This window comes from Centroberyx gerrardi, chromosome 20, assembly GCF_048128805.1.
Source record: "Centroberyx gerrardi isolate f3 chromosome 20, fCenGer3.hap1.cur.20231027, whole genome shotgun sequence".
In the NCBI taxonomy this organism is placed as follows: Eukaryota; Metazoa; Chordata; class Actinopteri; order Beryciformes; family Berycidae; genus Centroberyx; species Centroberyx gerrardi.
Window position 1 is genome coordinate 20785107 of NC_136016.1, and position 13720 is coordinate 20798826.

General features: G+C 42.1%; 1 protein-coding gene across 1 annotated transcript; it reads left to right on the plus strand.

Moving 5' to 3' along the window:
• Positions 1-288: 288 nt before the first annotated feature.
• Positions 289-13712, plus strand: plbd1b (phospholipase B domain containing 1b). Its single transcript, XM_071898438.2, has 10 exons — positions 289-461; positions 1702-1785; positions 2715-2856; positions 2946-3092; positions 4197-4341; positions 5846-6046; positions 9687-9827; positions 11269-11454; positions 12471-12577; positions 13308-13712. The coding sequence occupies exons 1-10, from the start codon at positions 304-306 to the stop codon at positions 13482-13484; spliced, it is 1488 nt and encodes a 495-aa protein (XP_071754539.2). The 5' UTR covers positions 289-303; the 3' UTR covers positions 13485-13712.
• Positions 13713-13720: the final 8 nt, after the last annotated feature.

Consider the following 13720-nt stretch of genomic DNA (forward strand, 5'->3'; position numbering starts at 1 on the left):
GACTCAAATAGTAAAATGTATTCAAACTGAATGCCTAAGCAGCTATACTGATATCCACCTGCATGTTGTAGACTATAATGCTGTAGACTATTATTTTAATTTGACTAATCAACAATTAAAATAAAAGAAACTGCATTTCTTCTTCCAACCTCCTCTATTGGTGTCATGATGTCACCTTACATAATGTGTGTTATCCAACCCCAACCCTGTCACCCGGTCCATCCTCCTGCACTGGTAGCGCTCCAAGAGGCCACAGTGTCCTGGGACGCTGCCCAGAAGAGTGTGATCCTGCAGGAGGGGGTGATGGACAGGGAGGGGGGGGCCTACGGCTACTTCAACGACACCCTGCTCCTGTCCGGATGGGGGGTGCTGGAGGTCCGGGCGGGGTACGGGGCAAACGCGCAGGAAGACGAGACCACCTACTTCCTGGCTGGCTACCTAGAGGGCTACCTCACTGCTGGGTGAGCGGTCCGGCCCGGGTCAAAGGTCATATGGTGGACAGAGACCTGGGAGGGACAAGAGGTTTTGGTGAAACTTGGAGGGTTGATGCATTTTGGCGCTGTGTTCCGGCTAGGGCTGGGCGATATGGTTGAAATCAATATCATGATAATCATAAGGATTTTTTCGATATCGATATATATATCACGATATGGCTCACGTATGCAAAATCACATGTTAAATAATCAAATTAGTTATCAATATGAACTGAATGGTAATCAGAGTTTTTAAATAAAATTTGCTTCTGATCATCTTTAGACCATAGACTGTAAAAAAGACAGCAGAATTGTGCGTCACAATATCCCAAAATCACTGTATCATCACGATATGATTCCACTGAAAGACGCGATAATATTGAATTATCGCCCAGCGTTTAAACCAGGCAGCAGTAAACATGTCGTCCCCCGCTAATTATGCAGTCCCCGTTTCGGCCAATCAGTGTCATCCTGAATGGTGTAAAGCAGCGATGAGATGCATCATTTCCTCAAGTCGTTTCAGTCGGGTCTGAGATGTTGTGCGTGACACATGGATGAGCGAACAAATGATGCAGTGCTGACAGTGATCAGAATACATTATTGAGTTTGGGTAATCTCTCAGATTAACATTACTGATTTCTATTTTGATGAGGTAGTCTAGTCTAGTCTTCTCTTGTTTATTTATATAGCACACAAGCAAGTCTCAAAGGGCTTTACATACATCACATGTCATATACCACACTACATCATATGTACATACTATATATATATATATATAAACACATCATATACATACATCATATACATCATATACCATACTACACACTAGTACAAGTACAAGTAGTACTAGTACAACTAGTAACTGTAATAGAAAACATTTTTACCCAACACTGCAAATATAAACATCACTCCACAATGACTGAGGACAAAATACATTTATCATTGACACTAGTGCTGAAACGATCAGCTGATTAATCAATTAGTCAATCTACAGAAAATTAATCGATTGATTTAGTCATTTATCAGGTAAACATACCAAACATTTGCTGGTAACAGCTTCACAAATACTAAGATTTGCTGCTTTCCTCTGTTTTATATCATTAAATCTTTATAAAATGAATAGTTTGGGGCGGTTTTAAGCAATTTTAAGAATCACTTTGGGCTCTGGTAACTTGTGATGGGCATTTGTCGTGGAAAATGCTGAACAGATTTATTCTCTCTCCTCCAGACAGATGTTCAGCCATTACTCCAACATGTTCCCCCAGATGATAAAGGATGAGAAGGTTCTGAACCCCTTGAAAAAGTTTTTGAGGTATAAACATATCCTCTCTCACTCACTCACCCTTTCTGTCTGTACAACTTCATGGTCTATACTAGGGTTAGACAGATGTATCAGGCCAAAATTTGGCTTTTATTAAATATCAGACATCAGTGAGTCATGTTGTACACCTCTCATATGATGGAGGTTCCTCCTTTATGGAGAGCCGTGTGAGTCGCTTCCTTGACCATAGATACAGAAAAACACTCTGTAAAATCTGCAATGAAATTAGATTTTCTTTGCACATTTATTCATTTAGTTTTCAATACTATTTCTTGTCAATTAATTCTTCATTTAATGGTGTAATGTATCCCAGAGTTTCCCATGATGGTCTGAATGCTGCTTCAGAGGCTTTTCCATCCTGACAAGAAGAACATTTTGGAGGGAAACACTGAATATTTGTAAATTTTGGGGGCATGAAAAGAGTTGAATTTAGAGATATTGAATATTGGCACAAAATATCAGCCTTCGTAAACCCATATCGGTCAAACCCTAGTCTATAATAAATCACAAAAAGACATTTACACATGCTGTAGCTCAGGACAAAGTGGTCCTAATTTTTTATTTTATTGTATTCTGGTTTTAAACTTTGTGCATTTATGTTTTGGATGCATATTGTGTTTTAGTGGGACCCCCGGGAGACATAGCTGACACCCTTGTGTACAGCTAATGGGGATCCTTATCAATAAATAATAATCAATAAACATACAAATGGATTGTTGTAAAGCTGAAGTTAGTTGTGTGATGAGAGCTGGATGCATCTAAAACACTGCTCACCTGAGAAGATGGGATATGGGAAAGATGGAAAGGATTATTTATGTATTTATTTTTTTAATGTTATTATTCCTGTTATTATTGCTGAGAGAAAATACAGATTTGTCACAACTAAAAAAAAACTGCTCACCTGTGTGTCTGATCCACAGCAAACAGGACTACTGGGCCCGGGAGCAGGTGAGGCTGAAGAGACACAGCGACCCCTTGTGGCGACACCTGGGACTGATCCTGGCTCAGCTGGACGGACTCCAGGCCGGAGCCGCACACTGGGCCAAGAGCAGACACAGAGAGGTGTGTGTGTGTGTGTGTGTGTGTGTGTGTGTGTGTGTGTTAGAGAGTTGTCACAGTATCATTTCATTCAGCTCTCCACCCCCCTCCAGCCCCTGTCAGTGTTTGCGGTCCAGCTTCTGAATGGGGTGGGGGACCTGCTGGACCTCGTCCCGGCCCTGACGCCGCGCTCCAACTCCTCCACGGGGCCCGCCGCTTTCAGGACGCCGGGAATGGGCCACTGCACCGCGCTCATAAAGGTTAGGCCGAGCTCATTTGGCCCGAGTTGTGAATGAGCGCTTGGGAAACCTTTTTGTAGGCGTAATTGGTTTTATTGTTGCTCCTTGTGCTGCTTTCTGCTCCTCTAAATTGTGTCAAATGAGTGTCAGGGCCTCCGTCTCCACCACTTCTGTACCAAGTGGAGAACTGTTTGTTTATTTATATAGTCCTTTATCACATGCATGTCTCAAAGGACTGTACAGAGAATGAGCCTAACTAGATCTAACTGATCAGCCACAGAACAGAATGATATAAGACAAACATCAGGAAAAGCACAAGACACACAAAAGCAGATTTTAGCAAGACATAACAGCCTGCCTATTCTGCACAGCCTAATTACACACTCAAGTTTTTTTTCCCAGCAGCTACGATGGAGTCTGACAGCAGAAAATGTTTCAGCGATCTAAAACATCAGCGGTAAACGTCAGGTTTTGGTGTCAGTCCCTCAGAATCAAAGAGCGAGGGCTTCTTTCTAGAGCCGCCATTTTGCACCAAGAGACGTTCAACAATCATACAGAGGAGAAATCCATCGTAGAAGAGGAGAGAGACCAGTTTCTCCACCCACAGGAGCAGGAGAGAGACCAGAATGCACTGCAGCAGAGAGACAGGTTGCATCTTGAGTTAGGGGCGCGGCTGAAATCATAGACACACCCCAATGTTCACAAATAAGTTTGCTTGCCAGCTATATCGCATGCCTTTACACCCACTTTTGATTGAAAGCAACAAGTTCCTGCCCGTTCTCTGGTGGTTGTGGAAAGGCATTCTGGGAAATGTAGGAAATCACTAACTGAAGTAGTAAGATGAGGCAGGTTGAGGCAAAAGTGGGTTCACCAAAAAAGTAAATTACAACAGTTTAGTCACAAAATAACTCCTGGAATGCATTGGACATCACTAATTTATGATGTCTAATCTAAGTTTGGGTGGATTTTTCCAGCAGTTTGGATCTACGAGGGTCCAGAATCAAACTGACAACTTCTTTGTTTGAATACCCCGCTCCACCACACACACACACCCATACACACACACACACACACACACACACACACACACACACCTCAACCCACCCTCTCTCCTCTTCATCTCAGGTGCTCCCAGGCTTTGAGAACCTGCTGTTTGCCCATTCCAGCTGGTACACCTTCGCCGCCACCATGCGTATCTACAAACACTGGGACTTCAGGCTGTCTGACACACACACCGCCACGGGCAAGATGTCCTTCAGCAGCTACCCAGGTACACACACACACACACACACACACACACACACACACACAAAACACATCCAAGCATGATCCTTAGGTAGCTGAGCTGGGTGGGCCGGCAAAAGGAGGATTTACAGTATATAGATGAAAGAAAAACAGCTAAAATACAGCTTGAACTGAATTTACATCAGTACAGAGTGTGTGAACATAAAGCACAGGTTTCTCAGAACGGCTCGTGCTTAATCCACTCCGTTTCTCTTTCATCTTGGGAAACATAAACACTGAGATCCAGGATTTAATTTAACCCAAATCCCTGCCTGAAAAGCATCTTCAGTGAATAGTCTCGAGTGAAAGTAATTCTCCCGGCTCAGTCGGTGACCGGTAAACATCCACCGCAGTGTTTCCGCACACCCAAACAGTGATGAAATGTATCACGGCCGGCTACAATACCGCATTCCCTCTCTGTCAAGTCGGAGGAAAGCGGAGTTATTTTGCGGGCAAAGATTTGCCGAGCGGTTCGAGCCATAAAAATCCTCTTACAGGCCCCGTCGCTATCAGAACACAAGTGGTTTTAGAGCGCTATTTTTAGAGCCGGACAGGTCAAGGGTGTCACTTCGCTATATTAAAATGAAGAGGCAGAATACACACTGCTGCATGTGGAGGTGGAGCTGCCTGCTGCCTCCTGTCTGACCTCTGGCTGACAGGAACGATGTGCAGCGAGGATCTCTGGTCAGTTATGAGATGAACAAGAAAAGCTGCAGTAAAACACTCACAAATACTAGCAGTAGTAGTAGTAGTAGCAGTAGTACTAATAGCAGTACAGTAGTAGCAATGGTAGTAGTAGTAGTACAAGTATTCTTCTTCTTCTTCTTCTTCTTCTTCTTCTTCTTCTTCTTCTTCTTCTTCTTCAGTAGTAGTAGTAGTAGCAGTAGTAGCAGTAGTACTAATAGTAGTACAAGTATTCTTCTTCCTCTTCTTCTTCTTCTTCAGTAGTAGTAGTAGTAGCAGTAGTAGCAGTAGTACTAATAGTAGTACAAGTATTCTTCTTCTTCTTCTTCTTCTTCTTCTTCAGTAGTAGTAGTAGTAGCAGTAGTAGCAGTAGTACTAATAGTAGTACAAGTATTCTTCTTCTTCTTCTTCTTCTTCTCCTTCTTCTTCAGTAGTAGTAGTAGTAGCAGTAGTAGCATTAGTAATAGTACTATTACTACTACTACTACTACTATTAATACTACTAAATATCTAAATAGTTACACAAAGTTGTAGGTAAGATAAGGAATGATCTCATCTCAAATCTCCACTCACTTTTCCCTCCTCCTTCTGCCCATTCCCTCTTACACCTTCATCCTGAAATATCAACATCTTCCTCCCCCCCTCTTATCTCCTCCTCCTCCTCCTCCTCTTCTTCTTCCTCCTCCTCTTCCTTCTCCTCTTCCTCTTCTTCCTCCTCCTCCTCCTCCTCCTCCCCCTTCCCTCCCTCCTCCTCTTTCTACTCCTCCTCCTCCTCTCCCCCCCCCCCCCCCCCCCCCCCCCTCCAGGCTTCCTGATGTCTCTGGATGACTTCTACCTGCTGGGCAGCGGCCTGCTGATGACTCAGACCACCAACAGTGTGTTCAGCTCCTCTCTGTTCTCGCGGCTCGGCCCTCACAGCCTGCTGGCCTGGCAGAGAGTCCGGCTGGCCAACAGCCTGGCGCGCAGCGGAGAGGCCTGGGCCCAGGTCTTCTCCAAATACAACTCAGGTGAGTTGAGTCCGAGCCAGTTCCAACACCAGGTCCAAAGAGGGTCGAGACCGAGACCAGAGAAAATCCAGTCCTATTCAAGAGAAAAGTAGCCAGGAAACAGTGTACATGTAAAAAAAATTATTAAAGGGATAGTTCACCCAAAAAATGTTATTCGGTCATTGACCACTCATCCTCATGCCAGTACAAAATCGGATGAGTGTTCACCAGGCTCACTGCCGGAGAGGCTTTCTTCCAAATTGCAGTAAATGGAGTCCAGTCCTTTAGGCTTCATGCTCTCCATGCTGCCGCAGCATAATCCAAGTCTTATGACGCCATGCGATCGCTCTGTGAGTGGAAAAAAAACTGAATTTTATTAATTATTTAATGCAAATTGAGTCTTCCTCCATTGTATTGAGCTTCCGTGTTCCCAAACACAAAGGTTTGCGACAGTACGCGACTTCCACGGCTGCATGATCTTGCGAAGTTCAGGCTTCTCCGGCAGCGAGCCTGGAGAACTCCTGGTGAGTTGTATGAAAAAAAACACTCATTCGATTTTGTACTGGCATGAGGATGAGTAGATAATGACCGAATTTAAATTTTTGGGTGAACTATCACTTTAAGGAGTTTCTTAAAGATGAAGAGCGATTTATATAGATCTATCTCTAGCTCTGTCCTAAACCCTTCAACATCCAACTAATCAATGCATAGAAGTTTTAGGACCATCATATATTATACACAGGTGTGATCCCATAAAGGAAAAAATCTGTGATGTTCAATGCGTTATTTAGCGATGAAGTGTTGTAATTTACTTTTTTGATGAACCCACTTTCCCTCAACCTGCCTCGTCTACTTCTACTTCAGTTAGTGATTTCCTACATTTCCCAGAATGCCTTTGGACAACCCCCTGAGAAGCAGAAATCAGAAGAATACATCACCAAAACAACAAAATGGACTCACAGTACAAATACAATACAAAGTACATCTAGCCAATAGCAGTTTTTTTTTAACAGTCTTAAAGTGTTTTAGGGTTTAGATTTTTTGTAGTGTTGGGGAGAAAATAAACAAAGGTGGATCAGGTGGAGAAAAAATTGAAAGGTAGGGGAAAAAGTTGAGTCCATATCCAATAGTGGATGAGACTAAGACAGACAAGTCCAAGATGTCTTCAAGTGGTTTGAAGACCAGAATAAAGACAAACAAAGAAGAATAAAGCACTAGAGTGCTGGGTGAAATCCAGAGAGGAGAAGAGAGAGATGGGACGGGAAGATGAGACAAGAGCAGAAGAGAGAGGCATGAATGATTAACTCGGGTCTGGGGCTGAAATCCTCCCTTATGTAAAAATTCATAGGGCAAATTTCCATAGCCATTCATACATCAGATTCTCAAACAGACCCCGCTCGTCATTACGTAACACGTGTGTGTGTGTGTGTGTGTGTGTGTGTGTGTGTGTGTTAATTGGGCAGCTGCTGTGATCTTCCACGTCACGTTGCTATGGGACGGAGCAGAACAGGACAGAGTGTTCCTGAGACTGACAGTTCAGAGCTGCCAGCCAACTGATCCACACCCAGGCCGACTCTGCTCTTACTGTGGTGCCGTGTGTGCAGTTCATTAAATAACCTTTACTTTTCCCTGTGCTTTAATTGGGATTCAGATAGGTATTTATTATTTACCGACTACAGTGCAAAATAGGTACGTGAAAATGTCTGCACTGTTTTATCAAGTGCAAAAAAAAAGAAAAAATGTCTCAGGTGCATAAATTCAAAAACTCAGAACATAGAAGATCAAAAAGCAAATTTGCACGCTATAAAGGTAAAAAAAAAAAAAGAGGCCAGCTGATGCAAAAAATGCCGACATTTATTTACATGGTGACAAGGTGAAAAAAAGGTTCCAGTCCATCATCAGTTCTACTATTTAACTACAGTAGAAACCAGAAGTTCACTGCGGTATTTCCAGATCCTTCAGGCACTTGCAAGCCGGTGCATGTTTCTCCTCCTGCCGGGCATCTAACATGTAAGATGCGTTACAGTTAGGGTTAGACCGATAAATCGGTTTGCCGATATTGGCCTTTTATTAAATAATTGATATCGGGCAGTCATGTTGTCCACTGGCAGTATGACAGAGGATCCTTCCTGTCCACAGCTACAGAAAAACAGTCAGAAAAACTTGAAATCAAATGTATTTTCTTTTGTCCATTTTGTCCATTTTATTTATTGATTTTATTTATTTTTCTTACGTAAATGAATTCTTCATTTAGTTTCTCTACCATTGAATATTGGGTCACTCTGCCTTAAGGAGCTGCTAACCCTAAAAGTGCAAAATTCATCAGTCTGGGTTTCAGTGGAGAGTTTTAGTGTCCCATGATGGTCTGGATGCTGTTTCAGAAGCTTTTCCACCCTGAGAAGAAGAAAATTCTGGTGGAAACACTGAATTATTGTAATTTTTTGGCATGAAAATAAGTCAAATTGAATGACAAGAATATTGGCAGAAAATATTGGCAATCTTCAGTCATCAAAAATATCGGTATTGGCCTTCGAAAACTCATATCTGTCAAATCCTGAATCTAATTGTCCAGATCCATCCTTCTGTCTGACCTCTCCAGCAGCAGTCAGTGAGGCAGGACAAGAGAAAACTGACAGGGACAGAAAGAAGGATCATCTTCTGGAAATTGTTTCATCAGTTTGGATCCTGTCTGGATGGGGAAAGTTAATGAGAAACGCTCTCCTCTCCCTCAGCAGCTTCAGTGGAGCTGCTTACTGTCCAACAAGACTGTGGTACTGTTGTACTGTGAATGCATGTTACTGTGTGAGTGTGAAAGGTGTTGCTGAATCTGCCCTGGAGAAGTGAAGCCTAAAAAAAGCTTCATTTACGTGTTAAACCTCGTCCCACAGGCAGTTATCTGCCCTGCAAAGGTAAACAGCAGTAACTATTTTTATGTTTTTCAAAGGTCAAACATTGTGACTCATCTTGACTCGTCCTGATTTCATTTTAACAAAAATTTGACCCATAAGCGCTACTAAACAATACATATCATCCACTTATACACCAAGAATACTTCTGTCAGGATATAGGAGATGAAGACAATGAAGATAATGAAGTCATATTTCTCTGTTTCTCTCTGTCTTGCTGTTATAAAGTCACTGTCCTTTATTTTTGTTGGGCAGTGGTGGGGCCTCGAGTCACGATTTGGACTCAAGTCAGACTCAAGTCACAGTTTTAATTGCTTGAGACTTGACTTGATGCATGAAGAGAAGACTTGAGACTTGACTTGACTTGTACTTTGATGACTTGAAAAGGTTTCTAAAGTCTTGACTTGAGATCTTGTGTTTGTGGAAATGACTTAGATTGAAAGTGATGAGATTTGTTCCAGCGGACGACTGAATTTAAATTCTGTTTTCTGAATTTGTATGGAATGATTGAATTTATTGAAGTTGAAACTGATTATAGAAATCAAACTCATGATGCTCTTACCAAGTTTTTATCCTATTAAAACCATATTGCATTGAAAAGTCCTAGATATTTAGTTTTCTTTAAGATATTAAATTGATACTGGACTCTTGACTTGAGACTTGTGCCTCAAGACTTGAGACTGACTTGGGACTCGAGCAAATTTAACTTGGTCACACCTCTGTTGTCGGGTCTTTATATACTGTCTGTGCTGCAGGTACCTATAACAGCCAGTACATGGTTCTGGACCTCAGCAGGGTTTCTCTGGGCCGCAGCATCAGGACCGGAGCTCTGACTGTGGTGGAGCAGATTCCTGGGAAGGTGATGCACTCCGACCAGACTCAGGCTTTACGCAGAGGTAAAGACAGACACAGGAACAGAACAAAGCAGAATATAAGTCGATTCAACAGCATATGTTTCCACATAATTGATGCTTACCTGCATTCAGTGTTACATTTTTTAGGTACACCTTTCTGTTTGCATTTTTCAGCTTATCCGATGGGTTTTGAAAAGTTTTCATAATTGCCTCCTATATGTCAGGCCCATTAGGAGGAGGTGAAACAGGATGTTCGCCAAAAAGTGTCGCGTCAGTATGAGGAATGTTTTAGCACTTTGTTGAATCCAAGCCTCGAAGAATTCAGGCTCTTCTGAAGGGAAACGTGGGAACATACCTGGTACTGCTGGTTGTGCCTAATAAAGTGGCCACTGAGTTTTATTAGAAATTATTAGAGTGTAGAGAGTAGAGCAGAACTGATCTACAAATGACTACTACTCATGCTGCTGGATTCATACCTGTGTAAAGGATAAATCATTTGGATCAATCAGTCCAGATTGTAATAAAGTTCAGATTTAGAGTCTATGGTTCCCAACAAGATCTTTGCATAAATTAAACAGTACAGACTGGATGTAGATTTGTCTCCAGGCAGCAGCTGCTTGATGTGGATCTTATCTCATGTTTCATGAGGCTCATCTAGACATGAAGCCAGCAGCCTGATTTATTTGGGATATTTGATTAAATGATCAAACGATTAAATCATATGCTTCTCCATCTCCCACAGTTCTTTTTTTTTTTTTTTTTTAGGTCAATAAGATGAAATCCGTTTTTTTTTCTTTCTTTATTTCTTTCTTTATTTTCAAATATAGAACATAGAGGTATAGTCACATACATAGAAAAGGAAAAAAGGCCAGGTTTCTAATGTCTGCAAATTTTGTATATATTTTTATGTCTTTCTTTCTTATTCTTTATTTTATACAAAGTAGTACCATTAGGCTTGGATGCAGACCACTTGGTCTTACACATATGAAATTTACCCAGTATTATAAGCAACTGGACAAGACAATTAATATCTTTATTAAGTATAAATCATAATATCAAAACCATTTGGTGGAATAATATGTCCAGTTATTCTTCTTCTTAACATAGTTTTATACATCCATCCAAAATATTTTGCTATAAATGGAACTATAAAACAAATTTAACATGTTTTTTTTCCAATACACATAAATCAACACAATAGTCAATATTTAGTTTAAATCTTTCTAACATGTTTGGCTGGATAAATTAAATGTACATTTTGAAATGAAACTTCTCCCAGAGTCCCTGCAAAGTTTTTGTTTCCCGCATGACAATTTCAGTCAGGGCATTTTAATCTAAATTGGGCTTTTGGGGCATTGGAAGTCACAAGAACCTGCATGACCAAACTTTTCTACAATTTGTTACCCAAGTAGGTTTTCCATGGTAATACAAGTTGTTTGTTTGAGGTGGAAATTTGTCTGGAGAAATTCTCCCTTCGTCTCAGGCTACTGGCCGTCCTACAACATCCCGTTTCACGCTGAAATCTACAACCTGAGCGGGTACGGAGTGATGTGGCAGAGACACGGAGAAGACTTCTCCTACGACCTTTGCCCCCGAGCCAAAATCCTGCGCAGGGACCAGGCCAAGGTGTCCGACCTCCGCTCCCTCAAACACATCATGAGATACAACAGTAGGTGACCTGTCCTCTTTATTCTCTTCATCATCTCTCTATCCATTCTCTTCTCCCAGCTCTTAGCTTTCTTAGTCACTCTAGAGTCACAGGAATAATTAGTTACAGGCTCTGACCCTTGTATTCCCCAATATTGATTTCTTCCAATGTTGGTAATCTGGGAGTGTTTAGCTTATTTTACTGCTGCACTCACTTAACGTCAGCCTGGATGAGACTGTCAGCTAAATGCAGATAGATTTAAATGTAGATTGAACAAAATTTGAAATGTAGTAATGCTGCATTCCATTCAAAGTTGGAAATTCCCAGCTGGTAGTTATTACAAGTAAAAGTTTATTTATATAGCACATTTCCTACACAGAGAAACTCAATGTGCTTCACATAAAAGCAGGACCAAAAAATTGTAGAAATACACATAATAGGTTTTAATTACAGTGCTTAAAGTTCAGAAAAACCAAGGGAGAAACACGAATGTCAACAAGACTTTCTTTGCCCAACATAAAATACTGTTCTTCACACAGCAACTAATGTCATATCACTGATATTTGACAACGTTAGTTAGTTAGCATAGAACAGTAGCAACTGTAAGTGCAACTTTACATTTCAAATTCACGTTTAACCATTTACCACACAGATGTTTTGATGCATTTAAAGTCATGTGATGCTGAAAAACAAACTCCAGTGTATTTTTTTAGGATTATGAACATGTTGAAAGTGAAGCTGTGTGGAGTTTACAGTGTTTGCTGCCATGTTGATGTGGCATCTGATAACTGCATGTTGGAAAGGTTGCATGTTGCGTTGCATTTTTCCTGGTATGAAGTCGAAATTTCCTACTTTCCGACATCTCTGGAACGCAGCATAAGTTCAAACGTCTCATTCTAGGCTTCTGTTTTCTTTCAGATTTAGTGTTGGGATAGAAAGGCAGGATTTTACTAGTTCTCTGTGCAGTATATTGTTGTTTCAAGAGAGTTTTCAGCCTGTTAGCAGCATGACTGAAGACCAGACTGGCTCTGTTTCAGACTATAAGAGGGATCCGTACTCCAAGGGCCATCCATGCAAAACCATCTGTTGCCGTAACGACCTGAGGCCGAGGAGACCGCGCCCGGGAGGATGCTACGACACCAAGGTCAGAGGTCATTATCAGATCTCCAGGATCAGTATGAAAACATATCACAGTGATTTGTGTCTCTGTGTATTTATACTTCCTGGTTTTTGCTTGTCTAATTCAACGCAACATTTATCTATGATGGGAGATCTTTCCCACCCTGCTTTCATATCAGCTATCGGCAACTTCAGTCTAAAAGTATTGGTATCAGTATCGGCCTTTAAAAACCCTTATCGCTCGATCCCTGGTCATCACAGCTGAAGTAAAGGTTTTGAATTACAAAGCAGCGGTCCAGTAATAATATCCAAGATGTCTGCCTGACAGTCCGCAATGTCAGTTTGTTATTTGAACCTTAAATGACTTCATCCTCCACTCCCTCGCTCTCTCTCTCTCTCTCACTCAATCCCTCACTTTTTTGTTCCCTCACTCCCTCACTCCCTTCCTCCTTCTCTCGCTTCCTATCTCACTTCCTTCCTCTCTCCCTCACTTACTCGCTCCCTCGCTTCCTCACTCACTCTTTTGCTCCCTTGCTCCCTCACTTCTTCACTCTCTAATTCACTCACTTCCTCGCTTCCTTGCTTCCTCACTCACTCCCTTAATCATTCTCTCCCTCCCTCCCTTCCTTCCTCATTCCCTCCCTTCTTCACTCCCTCCTTCCCTTCCTCCCTCACTCCCTCCCTCGTTCACGCACTCCCTCCTTCCCTCGCTCCCGCCCTCATTCCCTCACCTCTCCTCCTCTCTCCTTTTATAGGTGACAGACTACCAGATGGCTCTTGGGTTGGTTGCCGAGGCGATAAACGGTCCCACCACACAGGGGGGTCTGCCTCCGTTCTCATGGCGACGCTTCGACCACACGGCTCATCAGGGTCTCCCACCCACCTACAACTTCTCCTTCGTCACCATGAGGCCGTCGCTCCACCGGCCCTGAGAGAGAGAGAGAGAGTGAGAGAGGAGGAGCACCAGAGGGAGCTGGAAATAAAGCTTCAACTTAGAACCCAAAGTGGTTCTACAGGGAACCTTTCACCTACTGGTTCTACTTTTCACACAGGTTCATTCACCAAGTAAGCCAACAGTGTTTAAAGTTTTAAAGTGGACCTTTGCTAGTTACGCAAAGGATGACTTAAAGAAACTTTTTGTGCGTTCAGTATCTCAAAGAACCTTAAA